The sequence below is a fragment of the Pleurodeles waltl genome, chromosome 4_2, assembly GCF_031143425.1.
Source record: "Pleurodeles waltl isolate 20211129_DDA chromosome 4_2, aPleWal1.hap1.20221129, whole genome shotgun sequence".
Taxonomy (NCBI): Eukaryota; Metazoa; Chordata; class Amphibia; order Caudata; family Salamandridae; genus Pleurodeles; species Pleurodeles waltl.
The window spans coordinates 531803371-531827964 of record NC_090443.1 but is presented as its reverse complement, the minus strand read 5'-3'; the positions used below and the strand labels follow the sequence as shown (position 1 = coordinate 531827964).

At 46.6% G+C, this 24594-nt stretch overlaps 1 protein-coding gene across 3 annotated transcripts in view; it reads left to right on the top strand.

Moving 5' to 3' along the window:
* Positions 1-4586: 4586 nt before the first annotated feature.
* Positions 4587-24594, top strand: part of DHX9 (DExH-box helicase 9) — a 226517-nt gene continuing 206509 nt past the window's right edge. Inside the window, exons 1-3 of one of the 3 annotated variants that reach the window (XM_069232050.1) lie at positions 4587-4728; positions 5556-5716; positions 21409-21549. In XM_069232050.1, coding sequence (XP_069088151.1) covers positions 5606-5716; positions 21409-21549 — 252 coding nt within the window. In that variant the 5' untranslated portion in view covers positions 4587-4728; positions 5556-5605. The remainder of the gene's footprint in view (positions 4729-5555; positions 5717-21408; positions 21550-24594) is intronic. The other 2 variants (XM_069232051.1, XM_069232052.1) reach the window with 2 other exon arrangements.

Here is a 24594-nt window from a genome sequence, read left to right as displayed (position 1 = left end):
TAACCATCTGGGAAATATCTTCTGATTTTTTGTTGTCAACTAATTTGGTTGTGTCCTTGCACACCCTGGCAAAGTGGCCTCTTTTATTGCATTTTCTACAAATTGCTGATTTGGCTTGGCAATGAGTGGAATTAGCCAGGTGATTACTACTACCACAACGAAAACATGTTAAGTTAGGTCTTGTGTTCCTATACATCTGGGGCTGCCTCTCATTGCTTCTAATTTTGAGAATCTTGTCCTCTCTAGAATCATTTGTAATCTCATTTACATGATCCTCAGTTGGTGGGGATCTAATTTCTTGTAAGCATATTTCAGTATTTTCTATTGATTTCGCTGTTTCAATTGCTTCCTGTAGGTCAGGTTGTCTTTGTAGGAGTTTTTCTTGAATTTTAACATTATTCGTGCATCGGACTAATTGCTCTCTGATAAGAGAGTCGTTAAGGTCTCCAAACTCACACAAGGTACGTAACCCTCTTAGCGCAGCAATATAATTAGTAACACTCTCTTGCTTGCCTTGACATCGAGAGAAAAATTGATGTCGTTCAAGAAATACGTTAATTCGGTCTCCAAATTGTTTCTCAAGTTTTAAATAAGTGGTTACAAACTCATCCTGAACTTGACCTTCAGGAATACTAGGATCTGGAAGGGATTCATATATTTTCCTCCCATGAGTCCCTAAATTATGTAGCAGAATATGTTGTTTCCTAATGGGATTGAATTTGTCCCCCTCAATCACTATTAGATAAGATTCAAAAAATTTAAAAACCAATCCTTCCACAGAATGTTGGGTTCCCCCATTTCATTCAGGAAAGGAATTGGTTGGGACATCCCTGCAGCAGCCATTGTTCCCCCCCCCCCCCCCCCCAAAAAAAAGATTTTTTTTTTTTTTTGGGAATAAGAGCAAAATTCAATTACCTAAGTAATACAACACAATGTTATAATTACCAGTCACAATGTGATTTGTGTTATAAATAACAAATCTCCTAATTAATTAATGCAGAGATAATCACAGCCAACACACATAAACCAGGAAGTGAATATTAGAGAAAAGACCTTGGCAGCTAAGCAATCCCAACATGCATCACCTGGAACTGTACAACAACAATACTCAGTCGAACCTAGAAATGGTAAGATTTTTCCTTTCAAAATGAAATGCAATAACTTTACACAAAATGATTCTTTGAATGTTCTGCGAGTCCGCAATGTAAACAAATGCGCTTAGTCTGTCAGCGCAAGTTCTTAGGAGTCGTTGTAGAACCCGATACGTAATTCCCAGAGCTGCGTTGTTTTAAAAATAAATGAACTATGCTGTGCCTGTCAGCGCGAGTTCCAACAGGCAAGGAATAGTAGATTAATAACACGAGCTGTGTTACCCAGCCTTGTAAATAAATTTCGCTGTGCCTGTCAGCGCGAGTTCTGACAGGCAAGGAGCTGTTCCTTTGTAATGCGATCTTCGCGAGCTACGCTCGTAAGTGTCAGGCTACGGAAGCGTTCTAAAATCAATATGAATCGCGTTTGAAGTCAAACGCGATATATCTTCAGGAAAGTTGAACTTGTCTGGAAGACTTGACCGGCGCACAGTAGCATTAGGTGGTTAACACCGAGATCGATCGCGTTTGATGTTACACGCTAAGTGTTCTCACAGCAAGCTGTGCCTGTCAGCGTGACTTGACAGGCAGAAGGGTCATAAAGTTCACTGCTTGGCTTTTGTAGACGTTCAAAAGTATCCCGCTCCAAGTCAGCTGTGCCGGTCAATGTTTCCCCTTGACTTTAAGGTTTCAACGCAATTTCCTGAGAGAAAACTCACTGAATAACTTACTCTGACAGGATCTGGTAACTTGTAAACACATGGATTCCCAGAATGGCGCTGCCTCAGCATAAGGCGTACTGCTAATATACTCAACTCCTAGATTTTCCGTAGTGAATGATAATAATTACTTCGTTAATGAAGGGCATGAAGAATAGTAGTATTGAGAACAGCAGCGCCTTAGGCTTGAATTATAATTTGATAAGGGGTGGAGATGACGGTGCCCCCTTTCGCACCTCCTCGTCGCCAGTATTATAAAGTCCAGCATGCAGTACTTATCTTCAAGTTCCAGACTTTATTTTCATCTCCACTGATCAGCCCTTCTTACAGCCTTCTTGTACTCTCTCCCCTCAGAGCTCCTCTCCCACTTCTCTCAGCTCCTCGTCTTCACCTCATCCCAACATTCTATCACACCCTCCAGTCTCCAAGAGTCCGAATGTTCCATAATCCACCTTCCCACGGGGAAGAAGAGCATACCATTCTAGGGTCTGTATTATATACTTAATACATTTTACAACTGTTATAACTGTGACTATCCTACATTATGACATCTAAAATAGATAACTACTACAAGTAACTTTTATACAAAACTACCTTACAACATTTCCCTAGGTGCCGGATGAGCTAGAGGCCAAAATCCACAGCTAGGCACTTTGCAAAAAACAACTCTGTTTTCTTTGTGAAAATGTGATGTGTCCACGTTGTGTTTTGGGGCATTTCCCGTCGTGGGCGTTAGGCCTACCCACACAAGTGAGGTACCATTTTTATCAGGAGACTTGGGGGAACGCTGGGTGGAAGGAAAATTGTGGCTCCTCCCAGATTCCAGAACTTTCTGGCACCGAAATGAGAGGAAAAATTGTTTTTAGCCAAATTTTGAGGTTTGCAAAGGATTCTGGGTAACAGAACCTGGTGAGAGCCCCACAAGTCACCCCCATCTTGGATTCCTCTAGGTGTCTAGTTTTAAAAAATGTGCAGGTTTGCTAGGTTTCCCTAGGTGCCAGATGAGCTAGAGGCCAAAATCCACAGCTAGGCACTTTGCAAAAAACAACTCTGTTTTCTTTGTGAAAATGTGATGTGCCCACACAGTGTTGTGGGGCACTTCCTGTAGCGGGCGCTAGGCCTACCCACACAAGTGAGGTACCATTTTTATCGGGAGAATTGGGGAGCACTGGGTTGAAGGAAATTTGTGGCTCCTCTCAGATTCCAGAACTTTCTGTCACCGAAATGAGAGGAAAAAGTGTTTTTGTGGCCAGATTTTGAGGTTTGCAAAGGATTCTGGGTAACAGAACCTGGTGCGAGCCCCACAAGTCACCCCATCTTGGATTCCCCTAGGTGTCCTGTTTTCAAAAATGAGCAGGTTTGGTAGGTTTCCCTAGGTGCCAGCTGAGCTAGAGGCCAAAATCTACAGCTAGGCACTTTGCAAGAAACACGTCATATTTCTATGTAAAAATGTGATGTGTCCATGTTGCATTTCCTGTTGCGAGCATTAGGTCTACCCACACAAATGAGGTACCATTTTTATCGGGAGACTTGAGGAAATACAGAATAGCAAAACCGGTGTTATTGCCCCTTGTCTTTCTCTACATTTTTTCCTTCCAAATGTAAGACAGTGTGTAAAAAAGACGTCTATTTGAGAAATGTCCTGTAATTCACATGCTAGTATGCGCACTCCAGAATCCAGTGATGTGCAAATAACCACTACTTCTCAACACCTTATCTTGTGCCCATTTTGGAAATACAAAGGTTTTCTGGATACCTATTTTTCACTTTTTATATTTCAGCAAATTAATTGCGGTATACCCTGTATAGAATAAAAACCCATTGCAAGGTGCAGCTCATTTATTGGCTCTGGGTACCTAGGGTTCTTGATGCACCTACAAGCCCTATATATCCCCGCAACGAGAGGAGTCCAGCAGACGTAACGGTATATTACTTTCAAAAATCTGACATCACAGGAAAAGGTTAGAGAGTAAAACATAGAGAAAAATTGCTGGTTTTTTTCACCTCAATTTCCAATATTCTTTTATTTCAGCTCTTATTTTCTGTAGGAAACACTCGTAGGATCTACACAAATACCCCTTGCTGAATTCAGAATTTTGTCTACTTTTCAGAAATCTTTAGCTTTCTGGGATCCAGCATTGGTTTCACATCCATTTTTGTTACTAACTGGAAGGAGGCTGAAAGCACAAAAACTAGTAAAAATGGGGTATGTACCAGTAAAATGTCAAAATTGTGTTGAAAAAATTGGGTTTTCTAATTCAAGTCTGCCCGTTCCTGAAAGCTGGGAAGGTGGTGATATTAGCACTGCAAGCCCTTTATTGATGCGATTTTCAGGGGGAAAAACACAAGCCTTCTTCTGCAGCCCTTTTTTCTCATTTGTTTGAAAAAAACGAATTTTCGCTGTATTTTGGCTAATTTCTTGGTCTCCTACAGGGGAGCCCACAAAGTCTGGGTACCTCTAGAATCCCTAGGCTGTTGGGGAAAAAAGAACGCAAATTTGGCATGGGTAGCTTATGTGGAGAAAAAGTTATGAGAGCCTAAGCGCGAACTGCCCAAATAGCAAAAAAAATAATCGGCACAGGAGGGAAACATGTCTGGCAGCGAAGGGGTTAAACGTTTGTAATGGCGCACCTTTTTCCGGAAAAAGCAAAGAAGCAACCAACAAGCAACTCTTTCCGTGAACTCCGGGATTGGTGCTCTTACTCACTCACGTCATGTATCCCCCGCCCCTCGTGATTCGTTGGGTTACTATCGCGTTGTTGGTTGTCCGGCGCCTTTTATTGACGTATGAAAGTGCGCCGTCGTGGTCTTTCTTCTTCCTGGATATTTTCCTGTGAGGGCTCGTGCGTGCGTGAGGGAGGTTAATTGTACCGCAGGACAGAAGTAACCCACATAGAGGTGCCGGTAATCGGAGCCGTTTGGTAAAGCCGCTTGCTCAACATAATAGTTCCAGTGATCCATCCCTGATATCCGCTAGTCTTTCCTTCTTCCCCTGTTCGTGCTGTACGATACCTGTAAACCCTGTTGGGTGGAATGGTGCATTCTACGTATACATGTGTTTATTTGTTTCGTTTATCATTTAGTAAACAACTCTGCTCTAATGAGATGAACAAACTCGTGCAACCTCTTTGCTCCCCATGCGAGCACCCTGTTGCCCCGGAAACCTTGTTGACCCCTTTGTAAATTAATGCCACGGTAGTGCCCATCTGCATGGACCACAGCCAGTTAATCTGAATTAGCATTTACCACGCTCTCTCAAAACTCATTTAATGAATGCTTTAAAATAATATTTTAAAGGGTTGTTAACTGCTCACAGGATGACTTCCACACTAAATTAACTGCCTGTACGTATATCTGATTCGGTGTTGATGAGTTATGCTTGTTGGGAGATCCGATGAAGCATCCTCTGGTTGGTATTTCTCACACGTTCTTTTCTTTAGCTAGTTTTCAAATGTCCCGATTTCTCGCCACCTACACAGTTGGCCGCAGCTTGCAAGAGTTACTCTCTTCAAACAGTTGTCATTGAATCCCTCTGCTACTGTTATCTCCGTGATGGAGAACGGTGTCCAGTGTTACTTGGGCGTCAAATGTCGTGACCGTAATATGGGGTATCTTTTTGTATTTGCTTTGAACTTAGGGCATTAATTGTCTTGGGAAGTTAAAATGTACTGTATAATTAATGGCGATGACCGTTGGGTGTTCACATGTGACCGTAAATCAACAATGTTTTTATTGTCTTTTCTGATAGCCGGCGTCTTCTTTAACACCAGCATTCCGAGTGGTCTGTAAGCTGCCGACATGGGTGATGTCAAGAACTTCCTTTACGCCTGGTGCGGCAAAAAGAAAGTGACTCCCAGCTATGAAATCCGAACTGCAGGAAACAAGAACCGCCAAAAGTTCAGCTGCGAGGTACTGCTAGCAGTAGAGCGTATGTTTTTTTTTTTTTGTGTTGGGGTAAGGGGAGGCAGGGCGTTGGGGCTATTCGGTGCAGGGCTGCTTGGTCTGTTACATATGGATGTTTATCGCAGTTGCTGAATCCTAATTATGAGCTGCTAATCTGTGCAGCACTAAGGAATCGCATGTTGTATGAAAAGGAGGGGGTGCATCACTTGTGGTAAAAGGCGCATGTGATGATGATCCTTTTTATGCTTACTGTTGCTCGTTCCCTGTGAGATTAAAGCCTGCTGCAGAGTGAAGCCTTTCTGGGCTCTGTGCCCATTATGTACTCTGAGGGCATCATTCCAAGGGCCGGATGTTGTGCCGGAAGACCGCCCGGCACGCTCGGTTCTGATACACGACATATATTGTGTAATGTAAATAGTATGCACAACTATATTTCTTAAACCTCTGAAAATACATGAGGAAACTAGATGACTCTCTAGTGAGGATGGGTTCGTCTCTTGCTTGATACCACGTAGTGATTATACTTTTGTATCCCCTCCGTTTTCTATTTCTTTTTATTTCTCTTTAAATTACATCTAGTAAGACTTATTTTGTCTTCCAATTCCACGAAGTGTGAAGGGGTTTCACTTTGCAGCCTCACACATAAGATACTGCTTTCTCGTTCATAGTCTAGCTTCAATCATCAGGGTCCTAGACAGAGGATAGTCTGCGAACGAAAATTAAAACAAATTAGAAGCTCCTTGCCCATTATTGTTTCGGTTGCAAGTTCTCTTTGGTCAAGGAAGGGGTCCTCCGCAGAGCACACAGAAGACTACTGCACAACCAGGGCTGGTCTTGCTGTGGCTGGAAACTTCCCAGATGTGTGGCCATCACCTGTCGAGCACCCATGTTCTCTCCAAAGGCTTCTAGGTAAAAGGGGTTTGTAAAAGCTATCAATGCTGAGACAGTGCTGTAGGAGTTGAAGTACATTGCAAAACCAAAGAGCCTTACCAAACTCTAGTTCAGGTGTCTCCAGCTAGTCGATCACGAGCTACCAGTAGCTTCCATCCACCGTCGGATTACCTGGTAGCCCTGAATTCATTTTTGAATAAGCACACTGTCACATTTTCCTTTTTTAAAGTTAAGGGGAGGCAGTGTTTATTTTGCATTATCATCGGTATAATAGCTGGCAAGTGTAGGAAGTTGGCTCTGTATGTGCTATTTCAAAGTAAGGAATAGCATGCACAGAGTCCAAGGGTTCCCCTTAGAGGTAAAATAGTGGTAAAAAGAGATAATACTAATGCTCTATTTTGTGGTAGTGTGGTCGAGCAGTAGGCTTATCCAAGGAGTAGTGTTAAGCATTTGTTGTACATACACATAGACAATATATGAGGTACACACACTCAGAGACAAATCCAGCCAATAGGTTTTGTATAGAAAAATATCTTTTCTTAGTTTATTTTAAGAACCACAGGTTCAAATTTAACATGTAATATCTTGTTTGAAAGGTATTGCAGGTAAGTACATTAGGAACTTTGAATCATTTCAATTGCATGTATACTTTTCAAGTTATTCACAAATAGCTATTTTAAAAGTGGACACTTAGTGCAATTTTCACAGTTCCTGGGGGAGGTAAGTTTTTGTTAGTTTTACCAGGTAAGTACGACACTTACAGGGTTCAGTTCTTGGTCCAAGGTAGCCCACCATTGGGGGTTCAGAGCAACCCCAAAGTTACCACACCAGCAGCTCAGGGCCGGTCAGGTGCAGAGTTCAAAGTGGTGCCCAAAACGCATAGGCTTCAAGGGAGAGAAGGGGGTGCCCCAGTTCCAGTCTGCCAGCAGGTAAGTACCCGCGTCTTCGGAGGGCAGTCCAGGGGGGTTTTGTAGGGCACCGGGGGGGACACAAGCCCACACAGAAATTTCACCCTCAGCGGCGCGGGGGCGGCCGGGTGCAGTGTTAGAACAAGCGTCGGGTTCGCAATGGAAGTCAATGAGAGATCAAGGGATCTCTTCAGCGCTGCAGGCAGGCAAGGGGGGGCTTCCTCGGGGAAACCTCCACTTGGGCAAGGGAGAGGGACTCCTGGGGGTCACTTCTGCAGTGAAAGTCCGGTCCTTCAGGTCCTGGGGGCTGCGGGTGCAGGGTCTTTTCCAGGCGTCGGGACTTAGGTTTCAGAGAGTCGCGGTCAGGGGAAGCCTAGGGATTCCCTCTGCAGGCGGCACTGTGGGGGCTCAGGGGGGACAGGTTTTGGTACTCAGTCGTAGCGTAGTCCGGGGGTCCCCCCTGAGGTGTTGGTTCTCCACCAGCCGAGTCGGGGTCGCCGGGTGCAGTGTTGCAAGTCTCACGCTTCTTGCGGGGAGATTGCAGGATTCTTTAAAGCTGCTCCTTTGGATAAAGTTGCAGTCTTTTTGGAGCAGGTCCGCTGTCCTCAGGAGTTTCTTGTCGTCGTCGAAGCAGGGCAGTCCTCAGAGGATTCAGAGGTCGCTGGTCCCTTTGGAAGGCGTCGCTGGAGCAGAGTTCTTTGGAAGGCAGGAGACAGGCCGGTGAGTTTCTGGAGCCAAGGCAGTTGTTGTCTTCTGGTCTTCCTCTGCAGGGGTTTTCAGCTAGGCAGTCCTTCTTCTTGTTGTTGCAGGAATCTAAAATCTTAGGTTCAGGGAAGCCCTTAAATACTAAATTTAAGGGCGTGTTTAGGTCTGGGGGGTTAGTAGCCAATGGCTACTAGCCCTGAGGGTGAGTACACCCTCTTTGTGCCTCCTCCCAAGGGGAGGGGGTCACATCCCTAATCCTATTGGGGGAATCCTCCATCTGCAAGATGGAGGATTTCTAAAAGTTAGTCACCTCAGCTCAGGACACCTTAGGGGCTGTCCTGACTGGCCAGTGACTCCTCCTTGTTGTTCTCATTATTTTCTCCGGCCTTGCCGCCAAAAGTGGGGGCCGGAGGGGGTGGGCAACTCCACTAGCTGGAGTGTCCTGCGGTGCTGTGACAAAGGGGTGAGTGAGCCTTTGAGGCTCACCGCCAGGTGTTACAGCTCCTGCCTGGGGGAGGTGTTAGCATCTCCACCCAGTGCAGGCTTTGTTACTGGCCTCAGAGTGACAAAGGCACTCTCCCCATGGGGCCAGCAACATGTCTCTAGTGTGGCAGGCTGCTGGAACCAGTCAGCCTACATAGATAGTCGGTTAAGTTTCAGGGGGCACCTCTAAGGTGCCCTCTGTGGTGTACTTTACAATAAAATGTACACTGGCATCAGTGTGCATTTATTGTGCTGAGAAGTTTGATACCAAACTTCCCAGTTTTCAGTGTAGCCATTATGGTGCTGTGGAGTTCGTGTAAAACAGACTCCCAGACCATATACTCTTATGGCTACCCTGCACTTACAATGTCTAAGGTTTTGCTTAGGCACTGTAGGGGCACAGTGCTCATGCACTGGTACCCTCACCTATGGTATAGTGCACCCTGCCTTAGGGCTGTAAGGCCTGCTAGGCAGTGAGAGGCTGGCATGGCACCCTGAGGGGAGTGCCATGTCGTCTTACTCATTTTGTTCTCACTAGCACACACAAGCTGGTAAGCAGTGTGTCTGTGCTGGGTGAGGGGTCTCTAGGGTGGCATAATACATGCTGCAGCCCTTAGAGACCTTCCCTGGCATCAGGGCCCTTGGTACCAGAGGTACCAGTTACAAGGGACTTATCTGGGTGCCAGGGTGTGCCAATTGTGGAATCAAAAGTACAGGTTAGGGAAAGAACACTGGTGCTGGGGCCTGGTTAGCAGGCCTCATCACACTTTTAATTCAAAACATAGCATCAGCAAAGGCAAAAAGTCAGGGGGTAACCATGCCAAGGAGGCATTTCCTTACACAATCACCCCCCCCCCCCCCCCCCCCCCCCAAACGAAAGAGGATGAGACTAACCTTTCCCAAGAGAGTCTTCATTTTCTAAGTGGAAGAACCTGGAAAGGCCATCTGCATTGGCATGGGCAGTCCCAGGTCTGTGTTCCACTACAAAGTCCATTCCCTGTAGGGAGATGGACCACCTCAACAGTTTTGGATTTTCACCTTTCATTTGCATCAGCCATCTGAGAGGTCTGTGGTCAGTCTGAACTAGGAAGTGAGTACCAAAGAGGTATGGTCTCAGCTTCTTCAGGGACCAAACCACAGCAAAGGCCTCCCTCTCAATGGCACTCCAACGCTGCTCCCTGGGGAGTAACCTCCTGCTAATGAAAGCAACAGGCTGGTCAAGGCCATCATCATTTGTTTGGGACAAAACTGCCCCTATCCCATGTTCAGAGGCATCTGTTTGCACAATGAACTGCTTGGAGTAATCTGGAGCTTTTAGAACTGGTGCTGTGCACATAGCTTGTTTCAGGGTGTCAAAGGCCTGTTGGCATTCTACAGTCCAGTTTACTTTCTTGGGCATTTTCTTGGAGGTGAGTTCTGTGAGGGCTGTCACAATGGATCCATATCCCTTCACAAACCTCCTGTAGTACCCAGTCAAGCCAAGGAATGCCCTGACTTGAGTCTGGGTTTTTGGAGCTGCCCAGTCCAGAATAGTCTGGATCTTAGGCTGGAGTGGCTGAACTTGGCCTCCACCTACAAGGTGTCCCAAGTAAACCACAGTTCCCTGCCCTATCTGGCATTTGGATGCCTTGATAGAGAGGCCTGCAGATTGCAGAGCCTTCAAAACCTTCTTCAGGTGGACCAGGTGATCCTGCCAGGTGGAGCTGAAGATAGCAATATCATCAAGATAAGCTGCACTAAAGGATTCCAGCCCAGCAAGGACTTGATTCACCAACCTTTGGAAGGTGGCAGGGGCATTCTTTAAACCAAAGGGCATAACAGTGAACTGATAATGCCCATCAGGTGTGGAGAATGCTGTCTTTTCTTTTGCTCCAGGGGCCATTTTGATTTGCCAGTACCCTGCTGTTAAGTCAAAGGTACTTAAGAATTTGGCAGCCCCTAATTTGTCTATTAGCTCATTAGCTCTAGGAATGGGATGAGCATCTGTCTTTGTGACAGAGTTGAGACCTCTGTAGTCCACACAAAACCTCATCTCTCTCTTTCCTTCTTTGATGTGAGGTTTGGGGACTAAGACCACTGGGCTAGCCCAGGGGCTGTCAGAGTACTCAATTACTCCCAATTCCAGCATCTTGTGGACTTCCACCTTGCTGCTTTCCTTAACTTGGTCAGACTGTCTAAATATTTTGTTTTTGACAGGCATGCTGTCTCCTGTGTCCACATCATGGGTACACAGGTGGGTCTGACCAGGGGTTAGGGAAAAGAGTTCAGCAAACTGCTGCAGGACCTTCCTGCAGTCAGACTGCTGTTGGCTAGAGAGGGTGTCTGAGTAGATCACTCCATCTACTGAGCCATCTTTAGGGTCTGATGAGAGGAGATCAGGGAGAGGTTCACTCTCAGCTTCCTGGTCCTCATCTGTTACCATCAACAGATTTACATCAGCCCTGTCATGGAAGAGCTTAAGGCGGTTCACATGGATCACCCTCTTGGGGCTCCTGCTTGTGCCCAGGTCCACCAGGTAGGTGACCTGACTCTTCCTCTCTAGTACTGGGTAAGGGCCACTCCATTTGTCCTGAAGTGCCCTGGGAGCCACAGGCTCCAGAACCCAGACTTTCTGCCCTGGTTGAAATTCAACCAGTGCAGCCTTTTGGTCATACCACAACTTCTGGAGTTGTTGGCTGGCCTCAAGGTTTTTACTTGCCTTTTCCATGTACTCTGCCATCCTTGAGCGAAGGCCAAGTACATAGTCCACTATGTCTTGTTTAGGCTCATAAAGAAGGCTGGGAGAGACCTCTTCAACAAGAGCAAGTGGTCCCCTTACAGGGTGGCCAAACAGAAGTTCAAAGGGTGAGAATCCTACTCCCTTCTGAGGCACTTCTCTGTAAGCGAAAAGCAGACATGGCAGGAGGACATCCCATCTCCGTTTGAGTTTTTCTGGGAGCCCCATGATCATGCCCTTTAATGTCTTGTTGAATCTCTCAACAAGGCCATTAGTTTGTGGATGGTATGGTGTAGTGAATTTATAAGTCACTCCACACTCATTCCACATGTGTTTTAGGTATGCTGACATGAAGTTGGTACCTCTGTCAGACACCACCTCCTTAGGGAAACCCACTCTGGTAAAGATACCAATGAGGGCCTTGGCTACTGCAGGGGCAGTAGTCGACCTAAGGGGAATAGCTTCAGGATACCTAGTAGCATGATCCACTACTACTAGGATGTACATATTTCCTGAGGCTGTGGGAGGTTCTAGTGGACCAACTATGTCCACACCCACTCTTTCAAAGGGGACCCCCACCACTGGAAGTGGAATGAGGGGGGCCTTTGGATGCCCACCTGTCTTACCACTGGATTGACAGGTGGGGCAGGAGAAGCAAAACTCCTTAACCTTCTGGGACATATTGGGCCAGTAGAAGTGGTTGACTAACCTCTCCCACCTCTTGGTTTGTCCCAAATGCCCAGCAAGGGGAATATCATGGGCTAAGGTCAGAATAAACTCTCTGAAACCCTGAGGCACTACCACTCTCCTAGTGGCACCAGGTTTGGGATCTCTTGCCTCAGTGTACAGGAGTCCATCTTCCCAATAGACCCTATGTGTTCCATTTTTCTTGCCTTTGGACTCTTCAGCAGCTTGCTGCCTAAGGCCTTCAAGAGAGGGACAGGTTTCTTGTCCCTTACACAACTCTTCCCTTGAGGGTCCCCCTGGGCCCAAGAGCTCAACCTGATAAGGTTCCAGCTCCATAGGCTCAGTTCCCTCAGAGGGCAGAACTTCTTCCTGAGAAGAGAGGTTCTCTTTTTGGTGTTGTGTTGCAGCTGGTTTCCCAGCTGACTTTCCTTTTCTCTTGGTAGGCTGGGCCATTTTTCCAGACTCCAGCTCTACTTTTTCACCCTGTGCCTTGCACTGTGCCCTAGTCTTGACACACACCAGTTCAGGGATACCCAGCATGGCTGCATGGGTTTTTAGTTCTACCTCAGCCCATGCTGAGGACTCCAGGTCATTTCCAAGCAAACAGTCTACTGGGATAATTGAGGAGACCACCACCTGTTTCAGGCCTTTGACCCCTCCCCACTCTAAAGTTACCATAGCCATGGGATGTACTTTAGTCTGATTGTCAGCGTTGGTGACTGGATAAGTTTGTCCAGCCAGGTATTGGCCAGGGGAAACCAGTTTCTCTGTCACCATGGTGACACTGGCACCTGTATCCCTCAGGCCCTCTACACTTGTCCCATTAATTAAGAGCTGCTGCCTGTATTTTTGCATGTTAGGGGGCCAGGCAGCCAGTGTGGCTAAATCCACCCCACCCTTAGAGACTAATGTAGCTTCAGGGTGACACCTGATTTGCTCTGGGCACACTGTTGATCCCACTTGGAGACTGGCCATTCCAGTTTTAGCTGGATGGGTTTTAGAAGTGGTATCTTTCTTGGGACAGGCCTTGTCTCCAGTTTGGTGTCCAGACTGACTACAGTTTCGACACCAGGCCTTTTTGGGATCAAAGTTTTTACCCTTGTACCCAGGATTGTTTTGTGAAGAGGCTCTGGGCCCACCCTCCTGTGCAGGTTTTTGGGGGCCTGTAGAAGACTCTTTACTATTTTTATTTTTGGCTGTCTCACCACCTTTCCCCTGGGGAGGTTTTGTGACCCCTTTCTTTTGGTCACCCCCTGTGGAAGTTTTGGACACCCTAGTCTTGACCCAATGGTCCGCCTTCTTTCCCAATTCTTGGGGAGAAATTGGTCCTAGGTCCACCAGATGCTGATGTAGTTTATCATTGAAACAATTACTTAATAGGTGTTCTTTCACAAATAAATTGTACAGCCCATCATAATCATTTACACCATTTCCTTGAATCCAACCATCTAGTGTTTTTACTGAGTAGTCTACAAAGTCAACCCAGGTCTGGCTCGAGGATTTTTGAGCCCCCCTGAATCTAATCCTATACTCCTCAGTGGAGAATCCAAAGCCCTCAATCAGGGTACCCTTCATGAGGTCATAAGATTCTGCATCTTTTTTAGAGAGTGTGAGGAGTCTATCCCTACACTTTCCTGTGAACATTTCCCAAAGGAGAGCACCCCAGTGAGATTTGTTCACTTTTCTGGTTTCACAAGCCCTCTCAAAAGCTGTGAACCATTTGGTGATGTCATCACCATCTTCATATTTAGTTACAATCCCTTTGGGGATTTTCAACATGTCAGGAGAATCTCTGACCCTAGTTATGTTGCTGCCACCATTGATGGGTCCTAGGCCCATCTCTTGTCTTTCCCTTTCTATGGCTAGGATCTGTCTTTCCAAAGCCAATCTTTTGGCCATCCTGGCTAACTGGATGTCCTCTTCACTGGAGTTATCCTCAGTGATTTCAGAGTTGTTGGTCCCTCCTGTGAGGGAACCAGCATCTCTGACTATTATCTGTGGAGTCAGGGCTTGAGAAGCCCTGTTCTCCCTAGATAGGACTGGTGGGGGGGAATCACCCTCCAAGTCACTATCATCATCCTCTGTGTTGCCATCCTCAGAGGGGTTGGCTCTTTCAAACTCTGCCAACAGCTCCTGGAGCTGTAGTTTGGAAGGTCTGGTGCCCATTGTTATTTTCTTTAGTTTACAGAGTGACCTTAGCTCTCTCATCTGTAGATGGAGGTAAGGTGTGGTGTCGAGTTCCACCACATTCACATCTGTATTAGACATTATTCTTCTAAAAGTTGGAATACTTTTTAAGAAACTAAAACTGGTTCTAGAATCTAATTCAAAGTTTTACAAACTTTTAAACTCTAAAAGAAATGCTAACAGGGACTAACACAAGGCCCTAGCAGGACTTTAAAGAATTTAGAAAACTTTTCAAATTGCAAAAAATCAATTTCTAATGACAATTTTGGAATTTGTCGTGTGATCAGGTATTGGCTGAGTAGTCCAGCAAATGCAAAGTCTTGTACCCCACCGCTGATCCACCAATGTAGGAAGTTGGCTCTGTATGTGCTATTTCAAAGTAAGGAATAGCATGCACAGAGTCCAAGGGTTCCCCTTAGAGGTAAAATAGTGGTAAAAAGAGAATACTAATGCTCTATTTTGTGGTAGTGTGGTCGAGCAGTAGGCTTATCCAAGGAGTAGTGTTAAGCATTTGTTGTACATACACATAGACAATAAATGAGGTACACACACTCAGAGACAAATCCAGCCGATAGGTTTTGTATAGAAAAATATCTTTTCTTAGTTTATTTTAAGAACCACAGGTTCAAATTTAACATGTAATATCTTGTTTGAAAGGTATTGCAGGTAAGTACATTAGGAACTTTGAATCATTTCAATTGCATGTATACTTTTCAAGTTATTCACAAATAGCTATTTTAAAAGTGGACACTTAGTGCAATTTTCACGGTTCCTGGGGGAGGTAAGTTTTTGTTAGTTTTACCAGGTAAGTAAGACACTTACAGGGTTCAGTTCTTGGTCCAAGGTAGCCCACCGTTGGGGGTTCAGAGCAACCCCAAAGTTACCACACCAGCAGCTCAGGGCCGGTCAGGTGCAGAGTTCAAAGTGGTGCCCAAAACGCATAGGCTTCAATGGAGAGAAGGGGGTGCCCCGGTTCCAGTCTGCCAGCAGGTAAGTACCCGCGTCTTCGGAGGGCAGACCAGGGGGGTTTTGTAGGGCACCGGGGGGGACACAAGCCCACACAGAAATTTCACCCTCAGCGGCGCGGGGGCGGCCGGGTGCAGTGTTAGAACAAGCGTCGGGTTCGCAATGGAAGTCAATGAGAGATCAAGGGATCTCTTCAGCGCTGCAGGCAGGCAAGGGGGGGCTTCCTCGGGGAAACCTCCACTTGGGCAAGGGAGAGGGACTCCTGGGGGTCACTTCTGCAGTGAAAGTCCGGTCCTTCAGGTCCTGGGGGCTGCGGGTGCAGGGTCTTTTCCAGGCGTCGGGACTTAGGTTTCAGAGAGTCGCGGTCAGGGGAAGCCTCGGGATTCCCTCTGCAGGCGGCGCTGTGGGGGCTCAGGGGGGACAGGTTTTGGTACTCAGTCGTAGAGTAGTCCGGGGGTCCTCCCTGAGGTGTTGGTTCTCCACCAGCCGAGTCGGGGTCGCCGGGTGCAGTGTTGCAAGTCTCACGCTTCTTGCGGGGAGATTGCAGGATTCTTTAAAGCTGCTCCTTTGGATAAAGTTGCAGTCTTTTTGGAGCAGGTCCGCTGTCCTCTGGAGTTTCTTGTCGTCGTCGAAGCAGGGCAGTCCTCAGAGGATTCAGAGGTCGCTGGTCCCTTTGGAAGGCGTCGCTGGAGCAGAGTTCCTTGGAAGGCAGGAGACAGGCCGGTGAGTTTCTGGAGCCAAGGCAGTTGTTGTCTTCTGGTCTTCCTCTGCAGGGGTTTTCAGCTAGGCAGTCCTTCTTCTTGTTGTTGCAGGAATCTAAAATCTTAGGTTCAGGGAAGCCCTTAAATACTACATTTAAGGGCGTGTTTAGGTCTGGGGGGTTAGTAGCCAATGGCTACTAGCCCTGAGGGTGAGTACACCCTCTTTGTGCCTCCTCCCAAGGGGAGGGGGTCACATCCCTAATCCTATTGGGGGAATCCTCCATCTGCAAGATGGAGGATTTCTAAAAGTCAGAGTCACCTCAGCTCAGGACACCTTAGGGGCTGTCCTGACTGGCCAGTGACTCCTCCTTGTTGTTCTCATTATTTTCTCCGGCCTTGCCGCCAAAAGTGGGGGCCGGGGCCGGAGGGGGCGGGCAACTCCACTAGCTGGAGTGTCCTGCGGTGCTGTGACAAAGGGGTGAGTGAGCCTTTGAGGCTCACCGCCAGGTGTTACAGCTCCTGCCTGGGGGAAGTGTTAGCATCTCCACCCAGTGCAGGCTTTGTTACTGGCCTCAGAGTGACAAAGGCACTCTCCCCATGAGGCCAGCAACATGTCTCTAGTGTGGCAGGCTGCTGGAACCAGTCAGCCTACATAGATAGTCGGTTAAGTTTCAGGGGGCACCTCTAAGGTGCCCTCTGTGGTGTACTTTACAATAAAATGTACACTGGCATCAGTGTGCATTTATTGTGCTGAGAAGTTTGGTGCCAAACTTCCCAGTTTTCAGTGTAGCCATTATGGTGCTGTGGAGTTCGTGTTTGACAGACTCCCAGACCATATACTCTTATGGCTACCCTGCACTTACAATGTCTAAGGTTTTGCTTAGGCACTGTAGGGGGACAGTGCTCATGCACTGGTACCCTCACCTATGGTATAGTGCACCCTGCCTTAGGGCTGTGAGGGGTGCCTTACCTATACTGCATAGGCAGTGAGAGGCTGGCATGGCACCCTGAGGGGAGTGCCATGTTGTCTTACTCATTTTGTTCTCACTAGCACACACAAGCTGGTAAGCAGTGTGTCTGTGCTGGGTGAGGGGTCTCTAGGGTGGCATAATACATGCTGCAGCCCTTAGATACCTTCCCTGGCATCAGGGCCCTTGGTACCAGAGGTACCAGTTACAAGGGACTTATCTGGGTGCCAGGGTGTGCCAATTGTGGAATCAAAAGTACAGGTTAGGGAAAGAACACTGGTGCTGGGGCTTGGTTAGCAGGCCTCATCACACTTTTAATTCAAAACATAGCATCAGCAAAGGCAAAAAGTCAGGGGGTAACCATGCCAAGGAGGCATTTCATTACAGCGAGTGTATGAAGGAATGCACAAACACGGTTTATTTCTGATAAAGTTTTAATGTGCTGCATGGCTAAATACTTATAAGGTTCCAAAGGTGGGACCAAGTGGCTATTCTAATGCTTGTTTGGAATGAAGAACTGTGTAACACACGAATAGTGGTCATAGAGTTGGTATCCCCATTAGCTTCCTGCCAAGCCCTCTCACCTTCACAGAAGAGGCTAGTGCACAGTACTAACATATCACAGGTGAATTGTTACATTATCCAGTAAGGGAGCATGCTTCGTAAAAGGCATAGTGATTTATGAAGCATTCGCACTATTGGTGAGCTTGAGACTGCAATTCTTGAGGCATGTTTGGGTTACAAATGGACATTTAAGCAATATTTAAAATATAGCATTTGTTGCAACTGTTGGTAGAATTTCTATCGTGGATGTGTTTGCCAGTCATAAAAAGGGTGTAAAATTATATTGGGAAAATACTTGCCCTTCGCATGGATCAGTGTGCGTCTGGTGAGGATGATGGTACAAGGGCAGCAAGAAGCGCATTTCAGAATGAATATACCGGCCTCCCGCGATTGCGAGTAGTGCCACAAACTACTTTGCGTTAAAGAGTGGTAGTCCTAAAAAGAACCTCCCCATGCATATTCAGACGTTTCCATAAAACGTCACTTGAGCTGACATACTCTTAAGCCACTAACAATGCACAATAGGGACGTTCTTTTAGAGATCCGCTCCATTCTACCCTTTGTTTCAATATATCTAAAACATTAGCACGGCTAACATCTATCTTTGGTGTCTATGGTTAAATAGGCATTGTAGGAAGTTGGCTCTGTATATACTATCTCAAAGTGAGAGATGGTGCACACAGAGTCCAAGGGTTCCCCTTAGAGGTAAGATAATGGCAAAATTAAATAATTCTAATGCTCTATTATGTTGTACTATGGTCGAGCAGTAGGCTTATCAGAGGGTAGTGTTAAGCATTTGTTGTGTACACACACAGGCAATAAATGAGGAACACACACTCAAAGACTTAACTCCAGGCCAATAGGTTTTATATAGAAAAATATATTTTCTTATTTTATTGTAGAACCACAAGATTCAATATTTGAATTAAATACATAAAATGCAAGGTACTCCACACAGGTAAGTATGGAACTATGAATTAGAGCAGTAACATACATAGTTTTAGTTAAAATGGCAATAAGCTGATTTAAAAGTGGACACACTGCAAAAATCAACAGTTCCTGGGGGAGGTAAGTATAGGTTGGTTTTTCAGGTAAGTAAGAAACTTACAAGTTCAAGTCCCTGGGCATTGGCAGCCCACCATTGGGGGTTCAAGGAAATCCCAAAGTTACAGCATAAGCAACACAGGGCCGGTCAGGTGCAGAGGTCAAAGGAGGGCCCAAACACATAGGTGCCTATGGAGAGCAGGGGTGCTCCGGTTCCAGTCTGCCAACAGATAAGTACCTGTGTCTTCGGAGGGTAGACCAGGGGGGTTTTGCTGAGCACTGGTGGGGGGGGTGACAACACACCCTCAGCGGCACAGGTACGGCCGGGTGCAGTGTGCAAAGCAGGCGTCGGGTTTTCAATAGGAATCAATGGAGGGACCCGGGGGTCACTCTAGTGGTGCAAGCAGGGCACAGGGGGGGGCTTCTCAGGCCAGCCACCGACTGGGCTAGGCAGAGGGTCGCCCGATGGTCACTCCTGCACTGGAGTTCGGTTCCTTCTGGTCCTGGAGGCTGCGGGTGCAGTGCTTGGTCCAGGCGTCGGGGTCTTTATTCCAGGCTGTCGCGGTCAGGGTGGGTCTCTGGATCCTCTCTGCATGCGTCGCTGTGAGGGTCCAGGGGGGTCGTCTTAGGTTACTCACAAGGTCACTTTCGCCTGGGAGTCCACTCTGTAGTGTTGGTTCTCTGGAACTCGAGCCAGGGGCGTCGGGTGCAGAGTGTGAAGTCTCACACTTCCGACGGGAAGAGTGAAGTCTTTGAAAGTTGCAGTGTTGTTGTTTTTTTTTAATTTATTTATTTTGAACAGTGCTGCTGTTCTCAGGAGTTTCTTGGTCCTTCAGGTTCAGGGCACTCCTTCTGAGGCTTCAGAGGTCGCTGGTCCCTGTCGGATGCGTCGCGGTGCAGGTTCTTTGAGTCTAAAGACAGGCTAGTAGGGCTGGGGCCAAGTCAGTTGTAGTCTTTGTAGGGCTTTCAGGTCAGCAGTCCTTCTTGTTGCAGGAATCTGATTTCCTGGGTTAAGGGTCACCCTTAAATACTAAATTTAGGGGTGTGTTTAGGTCGGGGGCAGTAGCCAATGGCTACTGTCCTTGAGGGTGGCTACACCCTCTTTGTGCCTCCTCCCTGAGGGGAGGGGGGCACATCCCTAATCCTATTGGGGGAATCCTCCAATTTCAAGATGGAGGATTTCCTATGGGCTGTCCTAACTGGTGGGTGACTCCTCTTTATTTTTCTCATTATCTCCTCTGGACATGGGGGCTGTGTCCAGGGAGGGGCGGGCATCTCCACTAGCTGGAGTACCTTTGGGCATTGTAACACAAAACCTGAGCCTTCGAGGCTCTCTGCTAGGTGTTACGGTTCCTGCGGGGGTGGGTGTTAAGCACCACCACCCAGTGCAGGCTTTGTTTCTGGCTTCAGAGACCACAAAGGCTCTCACCCCAGGGGGTCAGAAACTCATCTCTGTGCCAGGCTGGCACAGACCGTCAGTCCTGCACTGAAGGATTGGGCAAAATACAGGGGGCATCTTCTAAGGTGCCCTCTGTGTGCATTTTTTAAATAAATCCAGCACTGGCATCAGTGTGGGTTTATTATTTTGAAAAGTTCAATACCAAACTTCCCAGTATTCAGTGTAGCCATTATGGAGCTGTGGAGTTCGTTTTTGACAAACTCCCAGACCATATACTCAATATGGCCACACTGTACTTACAATGTCCAAATATAGACTTAGACACTGTAGGGGCATATTGCTCATGCAGCTATGCCCTCACTTGTGGTATAGTGCACCCTGCCTTAGGACTGTAAGGCCTGCTAGAGGGGTGGCTTACCTATGCCACAGGCAGTATTTTCTGCGCATGGCATCCTGAGGGGGATGCCGTATCGACTTTGCCTTTTTCTCCCCACCAACACACACAAGCTGCAATGGCAGTGTGCATGTGTTAGGTGAGGGGTCCCTTAGGGTGGCACAACACATGCTGCAGCCCTTGGGGACCTTCCCTGGTCACAGGGCCAATTGTACTACTGGTACCTTTTAAAAGGGACTTATCTGTGTGCCAGGGATGTACCAATTATGGAACAATGGTACACTTTTAGTGAAAGAACACTGGTGCTGGGGCCTGGTTGGCAGGGTCCCTGCACACTTTTCAGTCAAGTCACCATCAATATCAGGCAAAAAGTGAAGGGTAACTGCAACAGTGAGCCATTTTCCTACAGACATCCATAGGCTGGAAATGTCCAGTAAGGAAACAAGCATGTGGGGGATTCATACACCCTTTGACTAACAACCTCACACCTCTCCACAATATATCCCCAGAAACTGGTAGAAATAAGCACTTTTAGTCTGGATATTAAACTTGTGTGTGTGGGCATGAGCATTGGTTTATGACTGCATGCATCTGTTTTTTCACTTTGTCATTGTGTACTTGCTTGCAAGAGCACTGGTTGTCTATTTTTATAGACCAGGGGCACACCCAATTGGAACTAATTTATGTATATAATTATGGGCAAGTACGGCGTTACAAATTGTGCAGCATTAGTCGACTTCTGGGACACTGAGTTGTTTTTCTATAATAGTTGTAAGTCTGAGAAATTACAACGTTCTGGTTCACCTTGAAGTATTTAAGCAGTTTCTCTGCCAGTAGGTCTTATGAGTTTATAATGCCTGGCCCCGACTAACTGGGAATGAGCCTTTAAAAAACACTAAAGGGTTAATGGCAGTCTATGCTAATTCATTTTTTCTGCAGGGAAAAGGTAAACGACCCTGTACTGGTAAAACTGCTGAGGTTGCTATTACATTGGATATCTTATCTTCTTAGTATTCACTCTGAGCGTTTTATATTATTATTAATATATATATATTTATATATATATATATATTTTTTTTTACCAGGTGCGTGTGGATGGCTTTAATTACACTGGCATGGGCAATTCTACTAGCAAAAAAGATGCACAGAGCAATGCAGCGAGAGACTTTGTCAACTATCTGGTGCGCATTGGTGAAGTTAAAAGTTCAGAGGTCCCGACATTTGTGGTGAGTGGCTTGCCTTTGCTGTGGTCATACTGTACACATTTCGACATCTGAAACCTAAGTTGAAAGTCTGTGACTTGTCACGTGCTGTCTTTTTTTTTTTTTAATAAGTCCATTATTTGTTTGCTTAGATTGATGTGCCCCTTTTTCCTCTGAGTGTTTACTCTTCTTTTATGTACATTAACTCCCAACGTTTCTACTACAACCTGACTCTGAGGATATAAATTTAGATACCAGGATTACTGGTGTAGGAACGCTGGCCTGGTGTGTGGTGGACACCTATGGTGTTTGTACCTTTTATACCAGGTCCAGGAAACCCTTCTCAGTTAGTGAACAGTGTCTAGGAAGCCAGGGCTCTCTAGTGGTAGGCATGGTGAGCAGCCAAGACTTACCTAGGAGGAGTCCAACATTGCTGGAGCAGCACTGAGGAGACTGGCCTTGCATTGATGAAGTGTGGGGTTACTTGGAACCAGAAGATCCCTCTGAGTAGAAGTCAACAAGCCTTGGTTGCTCCAACAGTCTCTGTGCACAGGGATTCTGTCCTGGAGAAAAATGCAAGAGCTCTCTGTCTCCCAAGTTGGACAGAAGGCAAAGAGGACCCAGGGGCCCCTCAGAACCACCACCTTTGTTGGAGAAGCTTCACAGATCCAGAAGATCTAAGCAGCCGGACGTCATTCCCTTGGGTGCCTGCAATGCTGGGAAGTGATTCCTTCTTGCTTCTTGGGTGCAGCTGAAGCCTTTCCAACCCCAGAGGATGCACAGCCATGCAAATGGCGCAGTTGCTGAAGGAGCTGGAGAAACAATGTTGTAAGGCGAGGTAGTCTCTGGGGTTGCAGGTGTGTTCGGTTCCTAGGAAGTCCAGCAGCAATTCCTGTGGCAAGGAGCAGAAGAGGTTAAAGCAGAGGAGTTCTGGTGGAGTCTTGCATGCTGAATCTGGGGACCCACCCGCAAGGGAGTCCCCAAATATCCCTAACAGGGGACTTCGTCACTCTGCAGGGTAACTACCTATCAGAGAGGGTTACTGACGTCAGCTACCTGTCCTGACCAACCAGAAGCTCCCAGGGGCCTCTGCACATCTTGGATTGAAGATGGCAGAATCAAGTGGCCGCCTGGAGGCGCTCTGGGCACCACCTCTTGGGTGATGATGGACAGGGGAGTGGTCAATCCCCTTTTCTTTGTGCAGTTTTGTGCCGGAGCAGGGACTGGGGGTCCCTGGACTGGTGCAAACATGATTATGTGGGTGGGTCCCCAGATTTGACGTGCAAGACTCCACCAGACTCCTGCTTCGTTTAGAAGTACGATTTCCTAGTCGAAGCCAATAATTCAGACATATACCATGGGTGCACTTTTGTGACTTTCTTTAAGAATTGGGCCCCTAATTAAGTCTTGAGTTACAAGACATTTTGTTTTTATTAAACTTCTATTTCTCCATCCATTGGCTGGCTTGATTGTGAGTGATCACATTCTTCTCTTTCACAAGGAGAATATTGGCTCACAAAATAGTTTTTTTCAGTGGCAGGAACTACTGTGGCAATCAGTGGTGTAAGTAAACTGTAGGCCTGCCTCTCCCCTGACTCACTCAGGGCAGGTGCTGTGCTTATGGGGTCTCCTGGGGAGGGGGTGCGGGGCCTTTGTTATGCCACTAATGTGTGCTTTTTGAGACCCAAAACATTTTTTGCTTTTTGCCAGTGTTTATTGCATTGGTGAGGGCCTGGCAAAAACAAGGTATGCATTAACTGAACCGAAAGACTAAATTTGTTTTTTTTTGATTTGCCAATGCTTGATTAATTTTATTTTCAGAGCTCGCCCTAATAACGAAGGCTTTTCATTATTGAACCATAAATGCACGTTTGAACAGCATAACCATATGGACACACATTACCTCCACTGCAAACCGTTCCCTTCTCTGTAAACTAGAAGCTAAAGTGTTTGTGCTGCAGGGGGCTAGGACTACTTGTTCCAAGGGCAAAATTAACATAAAAACTTGTTGCCCTTGACCCCAAACAATATGTCCTGGACGTCGGTGATAGGAATTCCATGTTTGTATGGGGCCCACTAAATATTTAATTTAGGAGGGGCATTAAGGGGAGTGAAGGATTGTAGCCAGTGGGCTACTTACCCTTGGTGTCACTACGCCCCCTAGATGACCACTTAGTTTGGAGAGTAGGCATCACCCTGTCCCAGAATTCCTAATTGCACCACACAGAAGATGGCAGAATTTCTAAGGATGCGTTCATTTCAGGCCGTTCACACTAGGTGTTTGCCCAGCCTACAAATGCAGCTCGCCTGCTGCATTCCTACAAGGGAGCTTATTAAACCAAAAGAAAGTATCTGAATGCTGAGCGATTCTGTTGTCATTTGTAGTTCATGCCTTATTCTTTGAAATGGTTTGTTTGTAAGATCCCTGCTTCTCAGGCGTGCGCTCATGTAGACTCGATCTCCTGATGCTTTTTAAGCCTGGGATATTTTAGAGTTTTGAGGATGAATCAAACATCTGTGAGTAGAATGCCACTTTCAACACAGGTGGGTGGGGGGAGGTAAAGGAAGTGTGCTCAATGTAAGACTAACCATGTGCATGCCAGTAGTTCTTTCTGCTTAGTTGGAGACCATTCCTACACTGCCCTATCAGATACTTTTTATTTTTGTTGTTCCGTTTCTCAGCCCATTAAGTGTTTACTATTTAACTGGGATGGAAGGGAAGAGAAGAATGGGAGTAGTGTGTTATCTTAAAAACACATCGTCTGTGGTTGGCTGTAATAAGGATGCTGCTTCCAAAATGAAAGCGGGCAGATCCTGCAGTTCATATAGGAGCTGCTTCTCCAGAGAGTAGCCTGCAAGCTACTGGTAGCTCTTTGGCTACCTTTTAAGTCGCTGTCCTGTGTGCAGCCCAGCCTATTAAATTAGAAGCTTTTGCTTGGCTGGATTAATACATGTGTACCAAAGGTAAATAATATGTTTATTGGAATTGAAATGCATCTATTTTTCAAAGCTCATAGGCTGATGTTTAGAGAAAGGGTTGAATTACCAAAATATATTTGAAGCTGATAT